Genomic DNA, 27,230 nt, shown 5'->3' on the forward strand with positions numbered 1-27,230 from the left:
GGAGAGAATCAAAAAGAAAAAAAAAAAAAAAAAAAAAAAAAAAACGAAAGCTTTTGGACTGAGATAGAGACCGTTTCTTAAGACAAAAAATAAATGAATTTTTTAATAATAAATGGTGTGGAATACCCTTTTGGACAGTTTGGGGCAGTTGTCCTGGGTCTGTCCCCTCCCAGCTCCTGCTGCACCCCCAGCTTGCCCGGTTGCAGGACAGAGCAAGAAGCTGAGAAGTCCTTGGCTTGGTGTAAGCTCTGTGACAATTAAGACATCAGCGTGATATCAACATTCTTCCCATCCTAAATCCCAAACACAGCACCATACCAGCTACAAAATGAGCACCGGGCGAGCGTGTTTGGACTGAGCGAGTGAGCTTGGGGCTCTGCTAAGCGGGCTGTAGGGTTCTCGTGGGGATGTTGCCATCTGCTGTTTCCACCAGGCAGCACCATTTGCTTACAAGACATCCTTTACTGACAAGCCACCCCAAAAGCTTTTTCTATTCACCTTTTTAACCAGACTGAACTTTTTAACCTGACTTCTCCCAAGAATTGTGGGCAGGGGTCTTCAGGACGTGGGCAGTGGTCTTTGGGAGGAAGACCGTGTAGGGAACCATGGATGTAGATCATGGAAAGCTGGTGGGATGATTCCCAGGACTGGAGCGTGGCTGTTGATGGCTACAAACTGTTCAGAAGGGAGGAAATAATTCCTGTATTAGGAGTTGGATAGATTGTGAAGAGCTCTGCCTGAGAAACAGCCACGACCAGGCGGAGAGCTCGTGGGTGAAAATCAAGGATCGGTCCGGTAAAGGACCGGTGGTTGGGGTCTGCTACAGCCCACCTGACTGTTGTGCTCACAAGCTCTTGCCCTGAGGAGGATTTCAACCACCCAGACATCTGCTGGGATAGCAGCATGGTGAGATCCAGACAATCCAGGAGATTCCTGGAGTCTGTTGAGGATAACGTCCTGGTCCAGGTAATATAGACGGACCGACACGAGGTGTAACCTTACTAGACTTGGTGCTCACCAGTGTGGAAGAGAGCTTTACAGAGGTTACGATTGCCTGGTGACGACCACTACCTGGTGGAGTTGGTGACCCTGAGGAATACGGGTCTGGCAAAAAGCAGAGTCAGGACCCTGAACTTCCAAAAAGAGGACCCTGAACTTCAGGAGAACAAAATTCTGTCTGCTCAAGGAATTACTGGCTGGAATCCCCCATGAAACTGTCCCTAAGGCCATAGGAATGGAACACATGCACGTATATACATGGATAAAAATATATTTCACAGAATAACAGAAAGTTAGTAATTGAAAGGGACCTGGAAAAATCATTTTGTCCATATATAAATAATAACAATAACAATAATAATAACATAGAGCACAACAAAGTGCAATGTGGTCGATGCTCTTCAGATGATGTCGAGAACATCACCCCCAGGTCTGGTCCGTAAGGTTTGAGTCTTGTTCAGCTCTGATGTTAGTCAGCACCTCTTCCACCTCAGGTTCCATCCTTAGTCATCAGGCTTCAGTTTTGACCTCAAAACCACAGACGCAAACACTTGAAAGGATTTCTGAAGAGCATCATCCTTCATCAATGAGAGGAGCTGCCAGTGTCCAGCATGGAAAAAGTCCTTTCTCCACCATCTTTCTCAGGAGCTGCCCCCACAGCCTGGGGCTTGCTGCAGATATAAGGCCGGCTCTGCCAACAGCTTGAGGTCGCCACGTCCTCGCCATTCAAGTAGACGCACTCTGCGACGCCCTGCACTGGGAACCTGCAACGACAAGGAATGCCACTGCAGCCTTCTGCACTTCCCCGTGCCCTTTGGCAGCAGTGCACGGCCACGGCACACCGGGGCCATCAGGCTCTGCCCGCTCGCAGGACTCACGTCAAATTGAAGCTGCTGCCATCCACCCACCGCAGTTGTTCACCCCGTCTCCGCAGCCCAAGCCAGGAATCCCCGCTGTCTTTGAACTGTCTCAGAAATTTCTGGGTGGCAAGGAGAGAGGCAGACAGTCAGAAGCTGCTGGAGCACCGCGCTCCGTCAGCCCCACGGGACTCGCTGCCCCGCTGTGGGACATCCCGCCCGGCTGTCCCAGCCCCACAGCCACCCGGCACCCCGCACTCACCAATTCCCAGTCCTTTTTCACCACGACCAGCGAGGCCCCGTGTCTCGAACACTGCTCCTGGCTCCAGCTCCAGTTGCCTTGCTCCTGCTGCCCCGACAGGTAGTAGCAGACGTTGCGGTACCCAACCCATTTGTAAGGGCACGCCAGCACCGGGGCTGTCTCCTGCTGTTTTCTGGTTGCTGCAGAGCAAAGAGGACATTAAATGAGGTTATAGCAAGAGGGGGATCAGGCTCTTCTCCCTCCCAAGTGGTAAGACAAGGGGAGAGTCTCCCAAGCTACACCAGGGGAGGTTGAGGTTGTATATTAGGAGGAATTTCGTTACCAAAGGGGTTGTGAGGCATTGGAATGGGCTGCCCAGGGAAGTGGTTGAGTCACCATCCCTGGAGGTCTTCAAGACACGGGTAGGTGTAGAACTCAGGAGCATGGTTTAGTGGTGGACTCCTTAAAGTTTGGGCTGGAGGATCTCAGAGGGCATGACTCGGGTTGGAAGGGACCTTACAGATCACCCAGTTGCAACCCCGGCTAGTTCTATAACCCGGCTGCAGGGGGGCACGGGCAGCTCTGTGTAGAGGGGTGGGATGGTGGTGGCCACTCTGCCCTTACCTATCAGCACAACCATGCTAAGAATCAGCATCAAGGTCAGGATTAGCAGCACATCACGCTGTCGCTGGGTTGTGCAAACCCTGCCTGCAGCAGAAGGAAAAGAGATTTGTGGTGAGGACGGGGCTGTCCCACAAGCAGCACTGCCCTCACGTCGCCAGCACGACCAGAAGGCGATGCCAGGGGGATCACGGACACCCCTCGACCCCGTCTCCCTCCTCCTTGGCACGGGGTTCACCCCCACAAGTGCTGCAGCAGCAGGAGGACAGCTCAAAACCCAGCTGGGCACTGGCCCTGCACTCACCCAGGCATCTTTGGGTCCTGTTTCTGTCTGTGGGTGCAGCATCTGTGGACTTCGCAACAGAAGAGGTCGCCGCCGTGTCCTGGGGGTCCTGGGGCTGGTCGGGGTCCTCATATTGGGAGGTGAGGCCACTCTGCTCGTCTTGCACCATAGTGTTCACTGCTCCAGGAGTGCTTAGCACGTCAGAAGGCATTGGTGCTGCTAAAAAAAAAAAAAAAAAAAACATAGAAGGCAAGGCTCGGATGCGGTTCCCCTCCCCTGCAAGCCCAGCAAGCGGAGTGATGAGGTGGAAAAACGAGGCTGAAGGAGAGATCCCTGGGTGGCTGCAGACAGCAGCACCACGAGGCTCGGCCCCGTAGCTCCACCAGCGTGCACCCAGCTGTTGAGAAACACCAAGCATATCGTGCAGGATCCCACCCAGGGCGTGTTGAGCATCTTCAGGAAAGGAAGAGGTGGAAGGAGCTCGCAACGTCTGCAAGCAGATTCACACAGCTCTTCCATTGTGGGTTAGTTTCTGAAAGGGAACTGAAAGGGAGCAATTTGGGCAACATGAGGGTTTTATGGCTCTCTTCAAGCACACACTGCAACATGTGAGCTCACCCGATGCAGTTTTGGCATTGAAAGCGAAGGCAGAGAAGAAGAGGGTAAGAAAAAAAAAAAATTGAAAACACACAAAGAAAGGCGGGAAAGAGACAAAGAATTGAGAGTGGAAAAATGGGAGAGGGCAAAGGAACAACAGCAAAAAAAAAAATCTTTAAAATGAAAGAAAAAAGTTGGGAAACCCACCCTGGCTGGCTGCTCCTTCCCTCCCCATCTCAGCCCCGAGCTGAGCATTGCTTGCTCTGAGCATTGCATTGCTTGCAAGCATTGCTTGCTCAGCTGGCCCCACGTTTTGCTGCTCAGATGTGGACTTCCCCAGCGGTGCATCAAGTAAGTGAATTCTGCTGCTTCACCAGCTTTTATGAATCTGACAGGGAGCGGCAGCCGTGCTGCGCTATGACCTCATGTCACAGCAGCTCGACACCAGCTATTGCACCACCTTCCTGCCCTACCCTCCCCCTGTCTCTGGGACGTGGGAGAGAATCAGAGAAAAAAAAAAAAAAAAAAAAAAAAAAAAAAGCCTGTGGGTTGAGATAGAGACAGTTTATTAAGGCAGCAAAGAAAGGAAAATAAAAATAATAATGGGAAATAATAATGGGAATAGCGCTACTACTACTAATGTGTACAAAACAAGCGATCCTCGCAGCGTTCAGGGTCTGAGCAGGGCAGGCGATGAACTCATGCAGTGCATATTCCCTCGGGCTAAGCTCAGTACCATGAGAACAAAAATGGTTTTTTTTTGCACCAGAATTGGGAAGATGGGAAGCAGAGGAAATGCCAGGGAGGTGGGCGGCTTCACAGATCCGTGAGGGCTGGGAATGGATGAAGAAAAAGAGAAAAGAAGCATTTTGGGGACCTCTGCTGTACGGTTCCCCGTAGCTCCGGGGGAACAGGAGGATGGGGAGAGCATGCAGGGCTGATGTGTGTCCTCTAAAAGCATTTGTTTGGGGACCTCCAGATGGATTTAGAGGTGGCTGCATGGAAAAATTCAGAGCCTGTCCTCACCCCCCCCCAAAAACCCTGGCTGGTGCCCATCCCCCGAGCAAGATCTCACTTTCCCCCAGCATTACCATATTTATGTAGGTTTTCCTCATCTCTGGGAGGGTTCAGCTCTTCTTCTTCCTCAGGGTGAGTGTTTTCACAGTCTCCTTTCCCCATGGCTGGCAAGGAAATGTCAGGTCCCGCCGATCACGTGTAACTGTCCCGTCCCGATGCTGCGACTGCCGGAGCACCCTGCGATAGCGAGGAGATGGTTGAGAGCTGGGGGGCCACCAAAGCCCCCTGGGTGTGAGGATTTTTGGAGATCTGGGGGGAAACGTAGGGAAAAAGTGGGTGGGAAAAGGGTTTGCAGATTGCAGGAGGGTGAGTGAAGGAAAAGGGGACAGGAAGATGCACGGGGCGGAGGCAGTGGAGTGAGGGAGAAAGGAGCAGGGGCAGGCTAAGGAGCTGCAAGAAAATTCAGCCAGCACCGCGGCAGCAGCAACTTTCATAAAGCCAGCTGAAAAAGAAGCGTTTTGGGAAACGTGAGGTTTTCGAGGCGCTCCTCGCCGAGCCACGGCGCTGCGTGCGCCCATTGGGTGCCGAGTTCATTGAAAGAAGGGAGCGAGCGAGAGGAGGACGAGAAAAAAAATAAAATAAATAAATAAAACACAGCAGAAATGCAAAAAAAGAAAGGTTGAGAGAGTGACGAAGAGGGCGGGCAAAGGAGCAAATAACGAAGTAAATAAATGAACTTTAAAGCAATGAAAGAAAAAAAAAGTTGGGAAGCCCGCCCCGGCTGGCTGCTCGTTTCCTTCCCGTTTCAGCCCTGAGACCGAGCGGTGCTCGCTCAGCTGGCCCCGAATTTCGCTGCTCGGAGGCAAACTTACCTTCTGAGCGTCTTCTCCGTTGTGATTTGTTGCAATAAATGTGCGGAGATTAAATGAATCACGAAGGACAGCCCCCCGTTACGTAAGCCGTTGCTTTTGCCCATTGCCTGGCCACGGCTACGCCTTCACATATATGGAATGTAAATAATTAAATAAATAAAAGCAACTCAAATGACTCAAAAGCTCACTGCTCGTGCTTGGAGTTGCCCTCACCATGTTACCCTGGCTGCCAAAAGAGGAAGGGGAGCAAATCTCTGATGCTTGTGATGAAGAAACCCCGTTCACAGGATGATTTGAAACGTCCTGTCCCCGGTGCAGAAGCAGAGAGGGGGAGAAATAATGGCAAAAACTTCCAGATGTTTCCTTTTTTTTTTTTTTTTTTTTTTTTTTTTTTTTACTGCTCTGACAAAATGTCCCTGCAAAGGGGTGGGTGAATGTTGCTTCAACTTCCCTCTTCTGAGGGCAAAACAGTGATTTCGAGGCTTTTTGAGGTCTGGTTAGCCCGACCACATATTTAAAATAGGGCGCATATCCCTTCGGGTACGTATCCTTCGGGGTGCATATCCTTTAGGGTGCGTATCCAAATAGCCTTTTTTCCCCTCAGAACAGAATTATCATTTATTTATTTTTTTATTTTTTTATTTTTTTCCTTGAGGGTGGAGAGGGCAAGGGGGGAGACAGAGCGACGACAACTCCTAGATGATCACGATGGTTTTTCGCGGCGTGAAAAACCAATCTGTAGCTGTGACTTGCTACAGCAACAGGAGGACAGGAAAAAAACAAAGAACAGTGCTTCATTTTTATTTTATTTTATTTTATTTTATTTTATTTTATTTTATTTTATTTTATTTTATTTTATTTTATTTTATTTTATTTTATTTTATTTCATTTTATTTTATTTATTTTATTTTGTTTTATTTTGTTTTATTTTATTTTATTTTATTTTATTTTAATTTTATTTTATTTTATTTTATTTTATTTTTCAGTTTGGTTTGGTTTTGTGTTTCTTTTTTTGCAAGAAAATCCTGGAAGAACACAGCCGGAAAGCTGTGCATAGGCAGGGGCTGAGCAAAGGCACCTGGCAGAGCAGGGAAGACAGGATTAAATGCTGGTGTTAATAAAAAAAAATAGAAATAGCTAAATTAATTAATCAATTAAACACTTTCTTAGCTGCTTTCAAGCACGTGTGCCTTTTTTACTGGAATCCCAACGAAGCAGTGCCTTGTATCCATCAAAGGGATTTGTCTGGGCATGCACCAGGATGGGGAAAAACACTAAAAGACACAAAAGCACCTTTTTTTGGCCATGAGACAGCATTAAGACCCAAGTCTGCCCCTATCTTCTCATTAGGGATGTAATTTATAGGGCAGACTGTGAGCCTGGGGGAGGCAGGAGGATCTTGTGCCTCTCACCCGGGCACCAGGCGAGGGTGTTGGTGACCCCAAAAACTTTCAGGGGCATTGCACGGCCGTGAGCTGTGGCAGGAAGCTCCGGCCCCGCCGCTGGTTCACACTTCACCGGTGCAGCTCTGAGCATTTTGGTTTCCTGTCCTCTGGACTCCATCGTGTCCCCTCCACCCGCCGTGTGTCCTCCTGCCATGGAGGATGAGGATGGCTACATGGCCTTGGACAGGCGATGCAAGCGGGGTGCTGCGGAGAGGCCGGGACCCCTCCGGGATGCAGGTAGCGGGGTCCGATCCTCCGTCCCCACCACGGGTTTGTGGTGGCGAGAGGATACCCCGGGTGGCGACTGCTTGGCGGGGGGAAGAAGCGGGGTGCAAGAAGCAGCTCTTGGGGTCCCAGAGAGTCCCTCAAGCTGGGGAAACTGAGAAGATGCTTTGGGGGGACGCTTGCCTGTGTTTTTTGGACACCCCACGGCACCCAGACACTGGCTGCTGGCGCCCCAGTTTCGCTCCCATCTTGTCACCGTCGGGCTCGGCTGCATCCCCCAAAACCCTTTTGCTCTGAAGAATTGGGGCACCCCCTGGGACAGAGAAAAGGGCTGACGGATGCTCTCGGCCCCACCACTTCTCCTTTTGTGTCCCTTCCCCTGGCTGCAGGCCCTGCCACGAGGGACCCCGAGCCAGGCTTCGCCCCACGGTGGATTCGCACCCCCATGCGATCCCCCCGCTGCCTCTTTGGGGCCCTGGTGGCCATTCTGCTGCTGTCCTTTGTGATATGCTGTGAGTTGACACCCCTGGGCGTCCTTTTTCGGGGGTGCTGGGGACTGGGGACACCCCCGTTTGGGCTCAGGGTCCCTCTCCCCCAGTGTCTTGGCTGCTGGTGGAGAGGCACCAGGGGGCTGTGGGGTGTGGGAACGCGTCGCAGGGACAAAGTTTTGCCACCCTGGGCTGCACCCACCTGGGGCTGAGGACGAGCCTGTGCCCCCCTGGAGGTAACCCCCTTAAAATATTGCATCCCCCCTGTCTGAACCCTGCTATCGCCCACCCCGTGGCGCTGTGATGGGGTTTTTCGCGTGGCTGTCTGTCCGTCTGTCTGTCTGCAGACGGTGGGGGCTGCAAGCTGTGTCCTGTGGGGTGGACGCTGCACAGGAGGAAGTGTTTTTGGGTCACCAGCAAGAGCAGCTCCTGGAGGGAGAGCCGGGAGAACTGCAGCCATCAGAGAGCCCAGCTGCTTGTGCCAGAGGACCAGGGCGAGCTGGTAACGGGGCTGATACTGGCTAGGATGTGGGACGGGGCTCAGGGTTGCACCCGAGGGGCTGTGGGGTCCAGAAATTTGGGGTCCGCACCCATAGGGTGCAGGGATGGGTGCCCAAAGCTCTGGGGTAGCATTAGGGACACCAGCGGGGCTCCTGGCTGGGTGGGGGAGCCAGTTGTGGGGACAGCAAAAACCACCATAGTCACCAGCCCCGTTTCCCATCATAGGACTTCCTAAATCGAGTCATACAGAAACCCACACGCTACTTCTGGATCGGCCTCTCCCAGCCCTCTGTGGCGATGGGTTGGACCTGGCTGGATGGCTCCCACCTGGATCAGAGCCGGTGAGAACCTGGGAGAAGCCTGGAGGGGATGGATGGGGGGGTGGACACCTCCACCATCCCCTCAGGGACCCCCGTGAGGTGCCACGGGATCTCTCTTGCACCCTCAGGTTCAACCTGAGCACCCCAAACGCCAGCGGAGCCTGCGGGGCGCTGAGGGAGGACAGGATCATCTCGGAAACCTGCGGCTCTGCCTTGGCGTGGATCTGCCAGAAAGAGGCTGTCCTGCTCTGAGCGACTTGGGAAAAAAATATTAAAAAAAGAACAAAAAAAAAAAAACAATAAAAAAAACACGTTGCTTTCAAAATAAAGTCCCTTCTCACCCCTGTGGGCTTTGTGTTGTCTGCTAGGGCTGCTGTATTTTCAGCACGCAGGGGGCATTTTGGAAAGGGGTGGCTGGTGTGAAGAGGGGGAAATGAGGTTCTGGGATTTTGGGGGAGGCAGGTGAAAAGGCAGCTTTTTTCTTTTTTCTTTATTTATTCTGCAGGTGGGATGAGCCCTGACAGAATCAGGGTTGCACAAGCTGACGTTTTCATATGATTCCTGGAAAAAAAAAAAAAAAAGGCCTTTTTTCTCTCTGTAGCCCTTGGCCACCTTCTTCTCGTTGTGGCTGGTGGTCTACAAGATCGGGGTTGCACAGGCCGACATTTTCATATGGTTTCTGGCAAAAAAAAATAAAAAAAAAAAAATAGCCCCAGGTGTATAAACCACAATGAGTGATTCTGTGGCGCTGAAGCACTAGGATTCATTTTCTCTGCTCTGAGGTGGCAACTTATTTGCATGTATGTTTTAATGTATATAAAACAGAAAGAATAGACTCTGACAATTTCAAGAGGCCTCTTGGTGGGGGGGGGGAAGAGGACGTCATAAAAGCAAAGAAATGCCCCGGGGAGAAATGGGAGAGGGGAAGGAGACGGAAAATGGTGGGGCAAAAAAAGCCATATTTGAAGATATTTGTTGCTTTCACTTTTGTAATGATGCCAAGAGTTGTACTGGGGACCTGGGCTGTGTGCAGAATAAGTTTAGGTTAGAAAAAAAGTGAGAAAGGAGCAATTTGGTCAAAAAAGGGGTGGTGTGGGGCAGGCTGCTGGGGAGGGAGGCAGACGCTGCCTCATGACTGCTCGTGAAGAGGATCCCACACACAACTGGCTGTGGTGAAGCCTAAGTTGCACGTAATGTGGAATATTTCACAACCAAATGTCCGAAATTGGGAATATTTCCCCTTATTTCAGCCCCCTTGGAGAAGCCTCCGCCATTACAGGGCCGAGGACTACAACTCCCGTCAACCCCCGCGCGCGGGTCTCGGCTCCAGGCCGGGCCGGCGCAAGGCGCAAGGCGCATGCGCAGTGGCGGGGGCGGGCCGTCCGCCATTTTGTGCCGCTTCCTGAGCAGTGTGAGCGATGGGGGGGGGGAGGGGGGGGGTTGGCTCTCGGCTCTTAAAGGGGTCACGGCCTCAGGGTGGGGCCCCCTCGGGTTACGGTGGAGAAGGGCCCGGCGGAGCGGGCTGAGCGGCGGGCGAGGAGGCTCCGGTGCGGGTCGGGGCGGCGGAGCGGAGCTTGGCCCCTTCTCCATCATGGCCCCGCCTTCCCCGCTGCGGGGCCCGCTTTAAGGAGCGGCGGCGGCGGGAACAGGGTCGGGCGGGGGGGGGGGGGGGCGTCGTCGTGAGGGAGGGGGGCGGGGCTAATTGATGAGGGGGAGGGGCTTGTGGGAAGGGGGCGTGGCTTGTGGGAAGGGGAGGAGGGGTTAGGTGGCGGGGCGGGGCTTCGTAGATGAAGGGGCGTGGTCAAACGGAGCGATGGGCGGGGCTACGGGGTGGGCGTGACCACGCAGGGTCAGGGCTGCGGTGGGGGCGTGGCCATGATAGATGAGGGCGGGGCTTATAGGGGTGTGGCTAGGAGGGGGCGGGGTTTAAGCAGCTGGGGGCGGGGCTCCTGGCCTTTGGGGTCTCCCCCTGAGCCCCTGGCCCCATAGACCTGGCCCCAGCCCCCCCCTCACCCCCTTATCACCCCCCCAGACCCCCCCTCATCACCCCCCCAGACCCTCCCTCACCCCCTCAGGCCCCCCCTTTACCCCCTCATCACCCCCCCCAGACCCCTCCACACCCCCTCATCACCCCCCCAGGCCCCCCCTCACCCCCTCAGACCCCCCCTTTACCCCCTCATCACCCCCCCAGACCCCTCCTCACCCCCTAATCACTCCCCCAGACCCCCCCTCACCCCCTTATCACCCCCTCCTCATCCCCCAGACCCCTCCTCACCCCCTTATCACCCCCCCAGACCCCCCCTCACGCCCTCATCACCCCCCCTCACCCCCTTATCACCCCCCCAGACTCCCCCCACCCCCTCATCACCCCCCCATCCCCCCCATCACCCCCTTATCACCCCCCCAGACCCCCCTTCACCCCCTTATCACCCCCCCAGCCCCCTCCTCACCCCCCTCTCACCCCCTTATCACCCCCTTATCACCCCCCCAGGACCCCCCCCCTCATGGATCCCGGCCGCCCGGGCCGCCAGCGGGCCCCCGATTGCGTCCGCCGCCAGAAACGCCGGGAGCTGGACGCCCGCCGCAGCAAGTGCCGAATCCGCCTGGGGGGCCACCTGGAGCAGTGGTGTCGCCTCAAGGAGCAGCTGGGCTTCGCCCTGCACTCCCAGCTGGCCAAATTCCTCCTCGACAGGTCCGTAGACCAGAAAACCCCCCAAAATACCCCAAAAAAACCCCCGTGGGGTCGGGCGACCTTCAGGTCGGTCACGCTGCCTCCTCCTTCCGCAGGTACAGCTCCCAGGGTTGTGTTTTGAGCCCAGGTAGGTGCCTTTTTCCCCCATGGCTACTCCCCATCTACATTTTCTTTTATATTTTTTCACCCAAAATGCATTTATTGTGAAAATTCGCATTGCACAACACCCTTTCCTGGGAGGAGATGCTTGCGGCGGTGTGGGGTTGGGGTCGCCGCGGAGGTGGCTCTGGCCCCATGGGTTTATTGGGGATGTTGGGCCCCTCCCCCAGCTGCTTTTTGGGGTCTTTGTGAGGTTTTGGGGTTGTGAAAGAAGGGAAGAAGCAGCTGTGAGGGTGCTTCATGGGGTGGGGACACCAGGAGGTTGGAGGTGGGGAGGTGGCAGAGGGAGCCCTTTGACGTTATCCCAACACCAAAAAATCTTTAATTGGGTTCGGAGAACCAAAAATCAACCCAAAAGTCGAATTTTTGGACCTGTTCATCACCGAATCCCTTTATTTTTCATGCCCTAACCCAGGACCAAGCACCCCAGAACCCAGCCTTCTCCACGCCGATGCCTTGCAGCGCCTGGTCGCCCTCTCCCATGGCCATGGCCAAGAGTGCGGCTTCGTCCCCGACGTGAAACCCCCAGCCTCGGGCAGCCCAGCCCAGCTGGTGTGGGAGTGCGTGGCCGGTCACAGCTTCTCCTGGGGCGTCCCCACCGTGGCCGATGGCCAGCAGCCGTGGGGAGTCACCGAGGAAGATTTGGGGTCCAATTCCCCACCGGTCCCCAGGCGCCGGCAGTCGTTGCGGCGGGCAGGGCTCGTTGCCGAGCCCAAAGTGGACGGATCCAGCCCCAAAAAGGATGGTGCCGAAGCAGAGGTGGCAGCTTGGTCACCCGCTGGTGACGGAAACCAGAGGGAGGAGGCGGGTGAAAGCAGTGATGGAGGTGAGGTTGGGTGGTGGTCCTCCTCGTCTTCAGCTGGGAGGAAGGTGGGCTCCCGTGCTCTGCTCTCATTTCACTGTTGGCCTCTTGTAGTCCAAATTAGAAGATTTTTGGGTGGTCCCAAGTCTCTTGTAGTCTAAAATTAGATCTTTGGGTGGTCCCAAGTCTCTGGTAGTCCAAAAGTAGAAGATCTTGCTGACCCCACGTAGGTAGAGCTCTCAGAAGTTCCTCCATTTAGCCAAGATCAAGGAGAAAACCTTCTTCTTTCCTGTCTTAGCTACTTCAGAAGAGGTTGAACTTTCCAGGAGAGGATTTTGGAGTGACTTGGCCAGCAGAAGGGCGCAATCTGCTCTCCCAACACCTGCAGGCTCCCCGGTCCTGCTGCCAAATCCACTCTTCCTTCTTCTGCATCTCCAAGACTTTGGGTGAAAGAGCCCTGCCTTACCTCACCACCACTCCTTTCGTTTCCTCACAGCTCCCCAAGGGCAGATGGAGGTGGCAACCACAGGACTGGACCATGAGAGGTGAGTGGCGGCCCTGTGGGGCTTTCCCCCGGCACAAAACACCAAAAATTGGCGTTTCCTGAGCTGAAGGTTGCGCCTGAACGGGGTCATCCTCGAGCTCTTTGCACCCGTGGCATCTTCTGACGGCAACGCCACCATTTAATGAAGTTTCTATAAAAAAATTACTGCTGGGACATAGCAGAGCTGATTTTGGCCGTTGCGTTTTGGCAGCACACCCGCGTTGGAGGAGAAACCGGAGCAGGGCAGCGCGTCTCAGGAGGAAGAGGAGGAAGAGGAGGACGAGGACTTCGCCGAGGACGATGACCTTGCCTACACCGATGACCTGCGTGATGAGAACTACCACCCATCTCTGGACAGGTGAAGAGTGCTTAGAGGCTGGTGGCCAACCGTGGCTCAACGGTGGCCAACGGGGCCCAACTGTGCCCCAGCCGTGGTCAACGGGGCCCAATGGCAGCCAACGGTGGCCAACGGGGCCCAACCATGGTCAACAGGGCCCAATGGTGGCCAAGAGCGGCCAACCGTGCCCCAAATGTGGTCAACAAGGCCCAAGGGTGGCCAAGAGCAGTCAACTGTGCCCCAACGGTGGCCAACAGGGCCCAATGGTGGTCAAGAGTGGCCAACCGTGCCCCAAATGTGGTCAACGGGGCCCAACCGTGCCCCAGCGGTGGCCAACAGGGCCCAGTGGTGGCCAAGAGCGGCCAACCGTGCCCCAACAGTAGTCAACGGGGCCCAACCGTGCCCCAACGGTGGCCAACAGAGCCCAGTGGTGGCCAAGAGCGGCCAACCGTGCCCCAACGGTGGTCAACGGGGCCCAACCATGCCCCAACGGTGGCCAACAAGGCCCAAGGGTGGCCAAGAGCAGTCAACTGTGCCCCAATGGTGGCCAACAGGGCCCAACCGTGCCCCAACAGTGGCCAACAAGGCCCAAGGGTGGCCAAGAGCAGTCAACTGTGCCCCAACGGTGGCCAACAGGACCCAACTGTGCCCCAACGGTGGCCAACAGGGCCCAGTGGTGGTCAAGAGTGGCCAACCGTGCCCCAATTGTGGTCAACGGGGCCCAACCATGCCCCAACCATAGTCAACAGGGCCCAATGGTGGCCAAGAGCAGCCAACCATGCTCCAAATGTGGTCAACGGGGCCCAACCGTGCCCCAACAGTGGCCAACAAGGCCCAATGGTGGCCAAGAGTGGCCAACCGTGCCCAATGAGGCCCAACCACACTCAACGGTGGCCAACCACCTAAACCATCCTGCCCATCCCGTGTCTCTCTTCTCCCCCAGCGACTCGGAGCTGCAGAGACGCCAAAGCCAGCCAAAATCCCGCAAGAAACCCGTGAAAGAGGAGCAGAGCCCGAGCGAGCCGAGCCCGATCGACTCCAGCCCAGCAGAAGAGAGGGGTGGGCGAGTCAGGTGAGCGGGGAAGACCACGGCGGTGGCTACTGAATGAGCATTTGGGGGCACCTTTGGACACGCTGCTGCTTTCTGGGCTGAGAAACCACACGGAAAACTACCCAAACGTTGTAAAAATGCGTGAAGTTCAAGGGAGAGGGCTGCGTGTTTGCAAAGGGAGGTGACAAAGTCACCTGGAATCAGGTTTTAGTCCTCGTTGGGGCAGAGCTGCTGGCACCTGGCCCCATCTTGTGCTGGAGCTTGAGAGGAGGGATTTGGCTGCTGGTCTTGATGGGGGAGTCATTCACGGTGTCTCCTCTGCGGCCACGCACGTGCCTGCTGCTTTGGGTGCTTCAGCACCCAGCCTGGAGCTGGTCCCAAGCACGGGTGGCCACGGAGAAGAGATTTGGTGGCCTCCAGAAGGGTGAAACCACCTCCAGAACCACCGGAGGTGGTTTGGTTGCTCTGGTGGATGGTGAAAACCTTCTTCCAGCCTCCTCACAGCAGCCTGGCCTTGCTGGAAGTTTGCAATCCACATTTGCAATCCCTCCTCTCCTCGCATAGGTGCGGGGACCGTCCGTATGGTTCCACACGGCCCAAAATCCCACGTTTCATCCCCACGCACAGGGCTATGTCACTTGGTTTTTGTCCTCCACGCGCGTGGCCGTGCTTCTTGGCTGGCAGCAATGTCACTGGGTTGTCACCCCAAACGAAACGGAGCCCGTGGCGATGGCAGCGCTCATCCAACCTCAAGCCTTGGTCGAAGGACGTCCTACTCAGGACCAGAATTGTTGAATTTGCGAGCACTTTGAGGCTGAGTTATGGTTTAGCCACTCCTGCCCAGCCACGTGGGCTCAAAAATTCCCTTTTTCACTCAAAATGAGACAGGAGGGTGGAGTAGTTGCTCAGTTCCAGGCGTCTTTTAAGCAGGAAGAGTAAATCCTGTCTGCCCCCGTGAGGGTTGGTCTTGATGCTGGTCCCATCCTTTGCCTCTCGGGTCTGACACACAAGGAGTCATCATCACCTTCCTGGATTTTCTTCCAATACAAGGGCATTTAAAAAAAAATGTAAAAAACACAACTTTTTACTTGGAGTTAGCTGGAGCGACCACTTATCTGCTCTTACCTTTGTGTGCCCTTGAGCGAAGACACCAAAACGCACCCCCCCAAACCTTAGCAGGTAAGTATTGCACGCTTCCACGAAGGTTTTTGTATTTATTTTTTCGCTTTGGCATGCTTTTACCACTTCGTTTCGCTTCTCAACGCCCTCCCTGTCTCTTGCAGGAGCTCAGGAGCCACCTAGGAGCTTGCTGGAAGAGAGGACGTGTTCCCAAAAAGTTGTTCCAGAAAGATAAATGGAATGGTAAATCTGGCATTTGCCTTTCTTCTCTCCTTTTTGGGTTACACCAAGGGATGCCAGGCACTCAAATTCAGTTTGACAGGAAAGGTTTGGTTTCGCTGGTCCCTGTTGATACCAAAAATTAAGTAAGAGAGGGATTTTTTCACACCTCTGTGGTATTTGGGGGTTCTGCACGCTTCCCACTTGTCACCCTCACATTCAAACCCCCAAAAACCTCAAGATGGACCCAAAAACCTCTTGGGATTTTCAGATGTGGCTGATAAAAGCGGCTATTGACTTGCTTGTGCAAAAAGCAGGGTGGGAGGGAAGCTTTTAACACCCCTCTGAATTAAACTTGAGGTCAGTGGTGAACTTTTGATGAGTTTCATTACAGTTGTCGTACTCGGACTTAGAAAATTTACTTTTTTTCCCCCAGTTTTGGAGCAGCAACTGGAAGAATGGAGATAAAAGACTGTTCTAAGAAGAAAATATGGCTCATCCTCTTCTCGCTGCCCTACGGTAATGCCACCCTGAGCTGATAAAAAACACTTTGAGGAGATTGTAGACAAAGATGCCCAGCCCGTGCTTTTATTCAGATGCAGCCTGGCGTGGCCATCTATGAACAATCTCTCTGTCTTGCCCCATAAAAACATCAAATTTTTAAAAAAATCTCTCTCTGATTGCAGGGTATCAGCCAGGAATAGCTGCTCTTTCCATAAAGTCATGGATAAAGCTGAAAAAAAAACAGAGATGAAACCTGTTTTGATGGGGACGAGCACTCAGCGAGGTGGACACGAGGATGACGACAATCAGAGATGCACTAGGACACTTCCAAAAACCCTGTTAAAGGCTTTGTACTGAATAATAAAAGATTTTATTTCTCTTTACAGTGTCTGAAAGGTGCGTTTGTTAACCTCGTTGCCTGCTGCGAGGCCGGGGGGGAGAAATATTTCAGGGGTTTTCTGAAGTTTTTAAGACTTTCTGATGTTAAAAGGGGAAGAGTTGGCCAAAGGATGGTTTGGTCGTCCAAAGGATGGTTTGAACGCCGTGGTTTTTTTAGAAACCATCAACTGTGGCTGCTTTCCAGCTCCTCAGCTCTAAATTGAGGCGAGGAGAGGGGATTTTGGGGACAGGAGCCTCGCTCAAGACCTTTTTTTCCTCTTCCAGCTGCAAGCGGCGAACGCGGTCGTGCGATGAGGACGTGGCCCAGATCGGCCCCAAGAGGATCAGGTAGCGAGGGGTCCGGGAAGGGGAGGATGAAAAGGTGCAAATCAGCCCTTTTGGGGCATAAACCACGTGCTGGGACATTTTTCTTGTCCCTGCAGCAGCTCCTGCTGCGATGGGAGCCTCGTATTTGGCTAAAATTAAGCTTCTGAGGGATAAAAATGATGGGGGAAGGAGAGAGATCGGCTGCTTTCTCAGCTCTCCGTGCTCACCCTGGTAATTCCTCCCTCTTCCAGGAAGGCAGCGAAACGTGAGATCCTCCTGTGCGACTTCGAAGGCTGCGGCAAGATCTTCTCCAACCGCCAGTACCTGAACGTGAGGCCGGTGGTGGTGGGGAGGGAGGGCCCCAAATCCCTTTTCCGTGCACGGGGAGGTTCAGCCGAGCGCCTTCATCCCTCCTGCTCCTTGCTTTGAGCCTCTGCTGCGGCCGCTTTTGAGCCAGATTTTGTCTCCTGAGCTCCGTTTTTGACGTCTCTGCTCTTCTGAGATGGATTTGGAGATCCCAACTTTTTAATTCTCGGCTTTATTAACCAGCAGCTCGCTGCCTGCTCAGCCCAGGGGACTGCTCCCAGTCCTAACTTCTGTTTTGGATCAAAAAGATGAATGTTGTAACTGGAAGATGCCCCAGGGCTTGCTCCAAGCACAGGTTCTTGGTGAGGGATTTTTGGGGTGGCGATCTTCACTCCTATCCTTTTTTTCCCCACATTGCAGCACCACAAGAAGTACCAGCACGTTCACCAAAAGACCTTCACCTGCTCGGAGCCCAGCTGCGGCAAATCCTTCAACTTCAAGAAGCACCTCAAGGAGCACGAGAAGCTGCACAGCGGTGAGCCAGCTGCCTCCATCCCTTCTTAGACGCCTTTCCCGGGCTGCTCCCACCTCCTTGACCCTATTTCCATACCAATACCTCCTGTTTGCTCCCTTTTTTGACCCGTTTACCTTCTAGACTACCACATCAGCTTGTTTTCCACCCCGGAGGTCTGTCCATCTCTCATTTCTCTCCATTTCTGTGCTGGCAAAGCATCCTGGCTCCTAAAACACACCCCAAAATCATCATCCGGGTTCCTTTTCGAGGCTGCAGCAGCCCCTAAACCATTTTTTTTTTGTTGTTTTCCTCCTGCCTTGCAGACAAGCGGGACTACATCTGCGAGTTCTGCGCCCGCTCCTTCCGCACCAGCAGCAACCTGATCATCCACCGGCGCATCCACACGGGGGAGAAACCCCTGCAGTGAGTTCCAAATCCCATCCCCTAACGATTTGGGGTCACCTCGCTGGCGTCAGCGCTGCTCCACATCAGGTTTCCTGCTCCACATCAGTTTTCCTGCTCCACATCAGTTTTCCTGCTCCACATCAGTTTTCCTGCTCCAGCCAACGGCACCTGGATGCAAAATTCGGGGCGCAGGCACGGGGTTGATTGGAGGAAGCTTAAATTAAGCCATTTTCTGGAGGGTTTTGGGGGAGAGCAATGCGTTTCCTTCCCTCTAGGGTGTGCTGAAGCCACGCAGAGCCGGCCAGCACAGCCCTGAGGTTGCTCAGCTGATAAAAAAATTGCAGATCGAGATGTGACAGAGCACAGATTTAAGTGCTTCCCCTTTCTGCTTCCCTGCTTTATTCCCCTGTAGGTTTTTTCCCCTCTTACACCCCGTCCCGTTTCCTCCTAGGTGCGAGATCTGCGGCTTCACCTGCCGCCAGAAAGCCTCCCTCAACTGGCACATGAAGAAGCACGACGCCGACTCCTTCTACCAGTTCTCCTGCGACATCTGCGGCAAGAAGTTCGAGAAGAGGGACAACGTCACGGCCCACAAGAGCAAAAGCCACCCCGAAACCCCCGGAGGACCCCCCCAAGCCGTGCCAGCCTCACCTCCAAGCCTCCTGGGGGCTGGGATGGGGCAAACGGAGGCGCTCGGGGTCTTCGGGGCAGAGCAGGAGGAGCCCCCAAGCAGGGAGGATGAGGGAGAAGCGGAGAAAAGCGGTGCCTCGGCTGAATAAGGGCGGTTTTGGGGCAGAATCTGGGAAAAATGCTGGATGGTGGTGAGGTCGGTAGCAAAATTCCTCTCAGGACTCATCCAGCGGGGACCAAAACCCTCCTCGGAGGAGGGCAGGAGGTAAAAATGATGCTGGATCCTCCAGGAGGCACCGACCTCGCGTCCCAGTGCCAAAAAACAAGGAAAAAACAAGAAAAAACAAGAAAAAACAAGGGGCCAAACGAGGACGGGGGGGCAGAGGGGCTTCCCTGCTCCTCCAGGGAAGCAAAAATTCCCCCTCCTCACCTCCTTGCACGAGATGGGGGCTTGTTCTCTCGTTCTTCCTATATTTTGCGGCAGGATCCTCAATAAAAGAGTCGTTTTGTAGAAAATTACTGATTTGGCACGAAAAACCAGACAGGGTTTTTATTCCCAGACCCAAGATCGTCACGATTTAGGGCAATAAAAGGGGGCGAGTTGGGCTGGGAAGCCGAAGGTCGCCGGAGGGGATCCAAACTGGATGGGTTTTGGCATCTCTGTACCTTTTCTGTACTTTTTTCCCTCTTTTTCCCCCCAGCCCCGAAGTATTTGCAGTATTTATGTATCCTAGAAGACCCTCAGCCCAAGAAAATTGGGGGAAAAAAGATGTATTTAAGGATTTAAGGGTTTTTTTTGGCACAGATTTATCTATTTTTGATGTGGAAAGGGGCTGCTGGAGCATCCGTGGTGCTTAAAATGGGGCTGGTTGTAGAAATTCAGCCTTGGACCCCAAAAAAGCAACGTAAATCTTCCAGGAACTTCCTTTTTTTGGGGTTTCAGGATCCATCCTACAGCGGTGAGACGCTCCCCGGGGGCTCGGTGAAATATTTGAAGCAGCCAGACCCAAATCTGTCACAATTAGGGCTCACTTTGGCCTCTCTTCTCCCACTGGGGGGATGCTGAGCCCCACGCAGCCCCGTGGCAGGGGTTCTTCCAGTCCCAAAGCAGCAAAAACCCAGCTCGAGTCCCCAAAAAAAAGCCCTCCCCTTTAAAATTTACCCCTTTGGGCAATAATGTTGAATATTTAACTCAGCCCCTGTGCAGCGTTGAAGCCTCTGAGCACCAGGAGCTGCACAAATCCCATTAAAAATCCCCCTGTGCTCGCAGGAGCTGAGCTTTTTGAGGTTTTTAAGGGCAAACACGAGATGGGGGGGCTCCAAAAAACCCCCTCCGTGGAGGAAACGAGGCCCCAGCCCACAGTGGGAGGGAGGAGACAGCAGCAGCGTGGCCACGGGGAGCGATTTTTCCTCCTGTCCCACGTTTTGGGCCCAAAAACCACAGGAGGAGGCGCTGGGTTGGTTTTTTTTTTTGTGTTTTTTTTTTTTTTTAATTTTGCACAGCAACTTTTATTTCCCCACTAAACAGAGTAAACAGGGCAAAGAGACGTAACAGCATCGCGAGGGGGGGGGGGGGGGGCACACGAGGGTGTAAGCACGCGCGAGGTCACACCTAAAAACGAGCCTTCCCCAACCACGCAGCCAAAATCCCCCAAACTGAGCCCAAAAGCTGGCTGCATCGAGACTCCTGGTCAGCAAGCTTTTGGGGTGGCACCCAGCACCCCGAGCTCGCCCTGCCTCGCCCCTACAAACCTTCAGCAACGGGAAAGGGGGAGAAGATCGCGGGGTTTTTGCTCTCTAGTGGCAGCAAAAGACAGGCTGGGCCCCTTCCCGAGGAAGGGAAAAGCGAGGACAGGGGGAAAAAACTGCTAAAAAGGTGACCTGCAGAGCAACGGTGTCAGAAATGGGGGCTTGGGTACGGTACCTTTCCTCCTCACACAGGTTTTCTAGCCCTCGAGAGCTTTCCGGGGTGCACGAAGCAGGCGGCTTTGCTACGGGGTGAAGGCAGGAAGCGAGGAAAACCCCCCCAAAACGGGGCTCTTCTCCCTGGTTTGCCACGGGGGGGGCAGCCAGCTTAAAAGAACGAGAAGGGAAAAGGGTTGCTTATAGGGCAGGCCGGAGCGTGAGGAAAGAGGAGAAAAGAACCTCAGAGAGGGGGGCTACGTAAGCAGCCGGGTTTGTCCACCCTCAACGGTTGGTGCCCCCAGAAAACCTTTTTCGGGGTAAAAGCGACCCAAACGGTTTTGTTTTTTTTTTTTAAAAACGAGAGAACAAAAAGATGAAACTCCCCCCCTAAAGCTGAACTAGGAGAACACGGACGAGTTTTGGGGGCTTTTTGTCTGAAAGCAAGGGGGGAAAAAAGGGGAAGGGGATCGGGGCACTACTTGCAGGTCACCTCGAGGAGGGAGGGAAGGAAAAAAGAAACGAGAGGGGTCAATTGCAAAGGGAGAGCGAGGAGCCCACATAAAAGAGCCAGAAGAAAGGGAAGATCTTTTCGGTGAAAACGGCGGTGAAGGTGAAGATGGGAGCCATGTTATCGGCGTTGTAAAACGCCACCCAGCCGCCCTCGTAGTCCAGGTACACCCCGATCTTCCTGGGCCTCTCGCAAAGGGACAAGGGCGTCTCCGGGGAGGTGAAAGCCTGGTACTGATCCCAATTCTTCCCCTTCCAGTTCAACCCCACCGCCCAGATCCCTTCCTCGGGTGCGAAGTCGATTTTCTCCTTCCTCCGCACCGACTCGCGGGCCGCCCCCAGCACCCAGCTCTCCCCGTCGCCCACCTCCACCTCCCAGTAATGCCTCCCAGCCACGAAACCCTCGGCCGCCAGCACGCAGAAGGAATAATCGAATCTTTTGGGGTTGGCAGGCAGCTCCTGGGGGGCGCTCCGCAGCCTCACGCTCCTCTTGTCCTCCGACAGCACCAGGTAGGGGTTGGCCGTGTCCGGATCCAGAGAGAGATCGCCTGGAAGGAGAGGAGAACGTGAGAATCAGCAACAAAAAAAACCTTTTCCACCCTAAATTTGGATTTCTGGCCCCAACCAGACGAGGCCAGCAGCAGGGATGTCACCAGCAAGGAGTTTTAGGCCCAAAAAGCCGCGTGGGAGCAAAACTCAGGACCCTTCGGTAATTAAAACAGAAATTTGGGTGTGTCATCCTGCAAGCCTGCAGGCTTGCTGTCCCCAGAATAGAAATTTGGGGGCAAAAACGGTGTTTTTAGTCGGTGCCACGTGCCAGAGAGGAAGGAGAATAAAGATCCTCGGGTTTAAGGGCTGCTCTTGCCCTCCAGAGGCCCGGGAGGAGCAGAGGCTGCTCAATTTGGGTCTTTCCTTCCCCTGCCACCACAAAGCCAGGCAGGGAAACTGCAGCTTCAGCCCCGAACCAAACACCGAGGATTCAAAGTCCACCTCGGAGCAAAATCAACCCCCCACGAGCCGTGCCAAAGGTCTCCGTGCTCGGGGTAGAGCAGAGCAGCTCAATATTCCTCTTAACCCTGCAGTTTCCTAATAAATTTTTGAAATTTGGGCCTTTTCTGGGCTCTTCCAGCAGCTGGATCATTTCTTTGCCTCTTTTTTTGGCGGCACCAGCGAGTTTTTGCTTCTCCTGACCTCTCAAAGGCCTTACCTCAAAGATTTTTCCCCCCTGAAAAGCTGAAAATGAGTTCAGAGCTGCAAAAATAAAGGTCAGACTGCCCCGTAAAGAAGCCAAACTGCTCACCTGTATCGTTCTCCAACTCAAACCGAAGGTTTTCTGCAGGAAAAGAAAGAAATTTAGGTTCATTTACGCGTGGGGAATCCCCAGGGATTACCTACAAGCACGTGTCCTTGCTCCCTGCCTTGTGGCAAGCCACCAAACACGATTGTGTGAACCCATAATGAGCTTTTCCAAGCAGAAACCCAAAGGAAACGTGATTTTTAAGCAAAAAGAGCTTCGATTTTTCAAGGAAAAGCTCCTCAAACAATAAGAACTCTCCCCCAAAGGGCGAAACAAATAAGAGCGAAGCCCTCGTTCTCTTTTAAGAGAAATTAAGCACAAGGGAAACGCTTTTAAAGGTTTTTTTTTCCTCAGTGCTCACCCTTGAACTCCAGCAGGACCTCTTTCAGCACCGCGCTCTTCTGGGAGAAGCTCTTCAGTTTCTTCTCCAGCTCGGCAAAGCCGGCCTCCGGCTTGCAAAACATCCAGCTCTCAAAGCTGGGGAGAAAAAAGCAGAATTAGGAGCCCTCTGGAAAAAAGAGGGCTCCTCCCAGTTAAACCAGCAAGGGCCCAGTTCGCTCACCTGCTTCCAGCCGTGGTGACAACCTGGGGAGAGGAAAAAAAAAGCCTCAGTCAGTCCCACAAGCTCCAAAATCCACCCCAAAACCAGCCCCTTCCCCTCAGGGGTCAGCTCCCCGTTGGTGTTTCAAGGGCAGGGAGCAGAGGGACTCGCAAGAACGGCAAAATTTGTGGTTTTCACCCCCCTTTTCCTTTTTAGGGTGAGGGGGGGGGAAAAAAACAAATCCACAAATCTTAAAAATTAAGAAAAAAATCACGATTGCCATCAAGCTGCCAAGATTAAGATTCAGGATGAATTGATGATGAATTAAGAGAGAAACGGATATCTGGGAGATTCATTCTGATATTTTTTAAGTCCTTGGCACCAAAAGGGGCCAAAAAAGATTTTTGAGGGTCAATTTATCCCCACAGCTGTGGGGAGTTTTGGGAGGGAGGCAGAAGAAGAGCAGCTCTGCAGGAAGCCAAGAAAATCCTGCATTAATCAGAGTTAATTAAGGGTCCCAACCCCAAATTGCTCCCCAACAGAGCACGGCGGCACCCCACGGTCTCTGTTATGGGGTTTTTTACCCCAAGAGTGCCAGAGCAGAGCTTTTTGGGGTTTTACACCCTGCTACACCATAATCTACGGGTTGGGAGGATGCATCCCAAGTTTCTCACCTGCCCGGACTGGTTCCCGGGGCCGTTTTCTCCTCCCTGCTCCCCCAGCAGCTTATCGAGCTGGGCGATCTCCTCGGAAAGCCTGGAGACGCTCTCATCTCTCCTCTTCACGATGTCTCTGTCTAATTCCTCCAGGCGGGACAGCAGGAGCTGCTCCTTCTCCTCCAGGAAACCTCGCAGCTCCTTGCACTCGGCCACGATCTTCTGCCTCTCCACTTCCGTCTGCTTCTAAAAACCCCAGGAGGGGGAAAATTTTGTGAGAAAAGCAGCCCCGGAGGGAATGGGGAAGGTTTGGGGAAGTCCCTCGCCCCCCCCCGGGTGCTCACCAGCAAGTCTTCGCTCTGCTTCTCCCTCTCGGCCTTGGCTTCTTCGCGTCCTTTCCGCAGGGAGCTCAGATGTTCCTGCGGCACCTCCTGGAAGGAGGAAGAGATCTGAGGAGAATTTAGGGGGGATTAGGAACACGGAGGAAAAAGATAGGAAGGAATTCCCTCCAGTCCCGCTGCCACAAGGGGCTAAATTTCATCAAAGATGACTTTTTTTGCAGCTAAAGGCAGCGTTAACCAAAATTGGGGTGAAATCAGCTCTGCACCACGTCCTCCCTCTCTCACCTTATCCTCATCCTTTTGTTTTGGGCATACCAAAAAAAAAACAAAACTAAAAAGCAGCCTGAGCAGCTCAGAGCCAGGTAAAGCAGGAAAAAGAAAGAGAAACGAGCACGGGGTGGGGGAAAACAACCCAGCTTTTAGCTCCCTGAAAAGGCAAACCACTAACCCACGAAAAAACCCTTCTGCAGGGATCAGCTTTCACCTCCCGGCCCCGTCGGGGTCTCGGGGGGGCGGTTCTGGCCACCACATTAAGTTCGTTAACGGCTTAGTTCGTTAACTAAGTTCGTTAACTGCAAAGCAAACCGCAGTGCCCGGCCTTGTTGAAGTCACTTGACCCCCCCGACGAAGCAGCTCCTAGCAACGCCGAATAAAAAGCAGCAGGGAGGACGCCCCGGCGGGGCTTTTTGGGGAAAGAAAACCCTAAAAAAGGGGTTTTGCTACGAGCTGGGAGGTGAGGGAGGGCACGAACGCGGGCTCGCTGCCTGGCACCGCGTGGAAAGTCACGATCGAGGTGTGAGATTAAAGCAAAGGGCAGAAAAACAGGGCGCAGGCTGCAAGCTGCGCCTGATGGGAAACCATTTTTTAAAAAAAAAAAAACACAAAGGCAGATTAACGAGGCAAAAAAACAGGGCAGCGCTCGACGGCGGAGCTGCCTGGAGATGTCGCCGTGCTAAAAAAGGACAAGATCCCAAATTTGGGGTGAGCGACGGCGGCTCAAGCTCCAGCTCCCCACTAAAAAGTCATTTTCATCCCCGGGGTGAAAATTAAAAAGCCCCTGCACTCAATCTGGCCTGAAAAAAACAGTGTAAAAATGGGAATTGAAGAATTAACGGGTGGTTTTAATGCTCGGTGGTGCAAGATCTCCCCGGTGCCACCCTCCCTTCCTCCTCCTCCAGCTGCTGCTGCGCAGTAAGCGCCCGCTGCCCGGCCGGCATCTTGCTTTTCTCCTCCCCGACCAAGAAACTGAGGCCTGGCTGCTCAGATTGGGCTCGCCCGCCCCCAAATCCCTCGTTATTCTCCCCAAAAAGCCCCCTCAGGGCAAGGAGGAGGGCGTCCCTTTCTCCACAGCAGAGATCCGGCTCCTGCGTCACGTTCCCCAACCGCCCTGGGCTGTTTTTTTTTTTTTTATTTGCAGGGGAAAAAAGCTTCTCCTACGGGATTCCTGCTGCATTTTTTTGCCCCAAATCACGCTCAATACTGAAAAAAATCCCTATCCCCATCCCAAAGAGGCCAGCTGCATGCTTAATGCTTACTCCAGGGGGATTTCTGCTCGGGGACGTGGCAGGTGAGGATTTGGGGTCGCCTGGTGTTGTTTTGCACACTCACACCCTCACAAAGGCGACCCCGTGCCACTTGATCTCCGTGTTATTCAGCACGGGAGACAAAACCAGCCGGCCCCAGGCCAGCTCAGTCCCTCCCAGTATCCTCCCAGTTAACCCCAGCGCCATTTTGAATGGGGGACGTTCCCCCTGACCCGATCCTACTGCACGAGGTCAGCCCTCACCCCAAGATTTCCCCCCATCCTGGGGGGTGTTTGGGACCCTACTGCTCCCCATATCCTGCCCCCCCACATAGGGCAGCACCTACCTCGGAAAGGGGTCCCTATATAAGCCCCCACAGCCCTGTAGGGGACCCCATTAAGCATGGGGGGCAGCCCCAGAGCACTGCACCCCATATAGATGCGAGTTAGGGGTTCCATATCCCCGATAAAAGCTTCCTAATGTGTTTAAAACCTAGAGGGGGGTCACTTTTACACCCTGCTGTGTGTGTAGAGGGGGTCCCGTGGGATTTAGGGTGCACTGCTCCACGTGGGGTGCCCATATTACACCCTCACATTTAACAGGGCTGCTTCCCTTTCACAGAACAATGACCCTTATTGTATCCCCAACCCTCAACAAACCCAAATTCACCAAAAATGGGATCCTCACCGCACCCCCTTTTTATTAGGGTAGGGGGGGGCTCCTCTACCGAGCCCCCCACCGCACCCTCACCCCCAGGAGACCCCAATCACCCCCCGGGGCCTGCTCCCCGCTGCACCCCCCACCCTATAACCCATTTGGGGGGTGCCCCCTGGCTGCTCCCCGGCTCACCTCGGCGGCGTGGGCCGCCTCCTCGGCGGGCAGCACGGTGTGGGTGCGGTGCTCCCGGGAGAGGTGGCAAACCACGCAGACGGCCCGGCGGTCCTGCACGCAGAAGAGCCGCAAGGGTTCACCGTGCCGGGGACACCGCGGAGGCCCTGGGGGACCCGGCGGAGCGGCGGCGGGCAGAGGCGGAGATGGGGCTGGAGGCCCCGGAGGTGGCTCGGCGGGGCCGGGGGGCAGCCCCAGCTGGCGGACGATGTGGACGATGTTGCCGAGGGAGCGGTTGGGGCGGAAGAGGCGCTGCGGCACCGGTTCCCGGCACTGCGGGCAGCAGAGGCGCCGCGCCGAGTCCTCCCAGCACTGGGTGACGCAGGCCCGGCAGAAGTTGTGGCCGCACTCGGCCACCAGCACCGGGTCGGTGAAGTACTCCAGGCACACCGGGCACGTCAGCTCGTCCTGCAGGCTGCGGGCGGCGCTGCAGGGAGCCGGCGGCACGGCGGGGGGAGCGGGCGGCGCCTCCATGTCGGAACCTTCCCCCTTTCCCCCCCCTCCTCCTTCAACCACCGCCACGAGCAGCGCTGCGCTCCGAGCTCCGCTCCCCTCCGCGCCGCCGCCCCGACTGGCGGCCGCTGGGGGCGGGGCCGCGCATGCGTGCGGCGAGGGGGCGGGGCCGCGCATGCGCGCTGGGCGGGGGGAGCCGGCGGGAGGGGGAGTGCGCCTGCGCGGAGAGGGGAAAGGGGGCGGGGCTTAGCGGGGGGTTGAGGGGGGCGGGGCCGTGAGGGGGGCGGGGTTTGGTTCCTATAGGGTCGGGGGGGGGGGGGAGGACACCAAGGACCCCCTATGGAAGGGAATTTGGGAAAGATTTGGGGTTGTTTATAGGGTTTTGGAGCTTTGTAGGGTGGTGGGAGGGGGGAGCACGCCTCTGACCCTATAGGGTGCTGGGGGGGGGGGTGCCTTAATGCCTATAGGGGCTATAGGAGCCATGCACATCCCCCCCAAGCACCTTAATGTCTATAGGGTCTATAGAATCCATGCATATCCCCCCCAAGCACCATAGGGTCTATAGAATCCATGCACACACACAGCACCTTAGTGTCTATAGGGGCTATAGGAGCCCTGCACATCCCCCCCAAGCACCTTAGTGTCTATAGGGTCTATAAAAACCCT

The 27,230-nt window shown here is 54.6% G+C and overlaps 3 protein-coding genes across 5 annotated transcripts; 1 reads left to right on the forward strand and 2 right to left on the reverse strand.

The window, feature by feature from the left end:
• Window positions 1-1,254: 1,254 nt before the first annotated feature.
• On the reverse strand, window positions 1,255-5,516 carry LOC116500265 (C-type lectin domain family 2 member B-like). Of its 2 annotated transcripts, none has more exons than XM_032205207.1 (7): window positions 5,488-5,516; window positions 4,690-4,852; window positions 3,023-3,217; window positions 2,722-2,805; window positions 2,119-2,297; window positions 1,878-1,978; window positions 1,255-1,763 (listed from the first exon to the last, which is right to left on the reverse strand). In XM_032205207.1, exons 2-7 carry the CDS (start codon window positions 4,775-4,777, stop codon window positions 1,583-1,585), a joined length of 828 nt encoding a protein of 275 aa, XP_032061098.1. In that variant the 5' UTR covers window positions 4,778-4,852; window positions 5,488-5,516; the 3' UTR covers window positions 1,255-1,582. The 2 variants fall into 2 exon arrangements, with proteins under 2 accessions (XP_032061098.1, XP_032061097.1); XM_032205206.1 differs by having other exon boundaries at window positions 3,023-3,220.
• A 5,452-nt stretch (window positions 5,517-10,968) lies between these two features.
• LOC116500251 (zinc finger protein 692-like) lies at window positions 10,969-18,810 on the forward strand. The gene is made up of 11 exons (XM_032205182.1): window positions 10,969-11,158; window positions 11,254-11,285; window positions 11,733-12,143; window positions 12,616-12,664; window positions 12,875-13,021; window positions 13,944-14,072; window positions 16,557-16,619; window positions 16,850-16,928; window positions 17,325-17,439; window positions 17,742-17,841; window positions 18,275-18,810. Exons 1-11 carry the CDS (start codon window positions 10,971-10,973, stop codon window positions 18,600-18,602), a joined length of 1,641 nt encoding a protein of 546 aa, XP_032061073.1. The 5' UTR covers window positions 10,969-10,970; the 3' UTR covers window positions 18,603-18,810.
• Window positions 18,811-19,925: 1,115 nt separating this feature from the next.
• On the reverse strand, window positions 19,926-26,655 carry LOC116500253 (E3 ubiquitin-protein ligase TRIM7-like). Of its 2 annotated transcripts, none has more exons than XM_032205187.1 (7): window positions 26,073-26,655; window positions 23,704-23,790; window positions 23,378-23,605; window positions 22,725-22,747; window positions 22,524-22,639; window positions 22,166-22,198; window positions 19,926-21,413 (listed from the first exon to the last, which is right to left on the reverse strand). In XM_032205187.1, the coding sequence occupies exons 1-7, from the start codon at window positions 26,583-26,585 to the stop codon at window positions 20,887-20,889; spliced, it is 1,527 nt and encodes a 508-aa protein (XP_032061078.1). In that variant the 5' UTR covers window positions 26,586-26,655; the 3' UTR covers window positions 19,926-20,886. The 2 variants fall into 2 exon arrangements, with proteins under 2 accessions (XP_032061078.1, XP_032061077.1); XM_032205186.1 differs by having other exon boundaries at window positions 23,704-23,808.
• Between the last annotated feature and the right edge of the window lie 575 nt (window positions 26,656-27,230).

Source organism: Aythya fuligula, chromosome 33, assembly GCF_009819795.1.
Source record: "Aythya fuligula isolate bAytFul2 chromosome 33, bAytFul2.pri, whole genome shotgun sequence".
Taxonomy (NCBI): Eukaryota; Metazoa; Chordata; class Aves; order Anseriformes; family Anatidae; genus Aythya; species Aythya fuligula.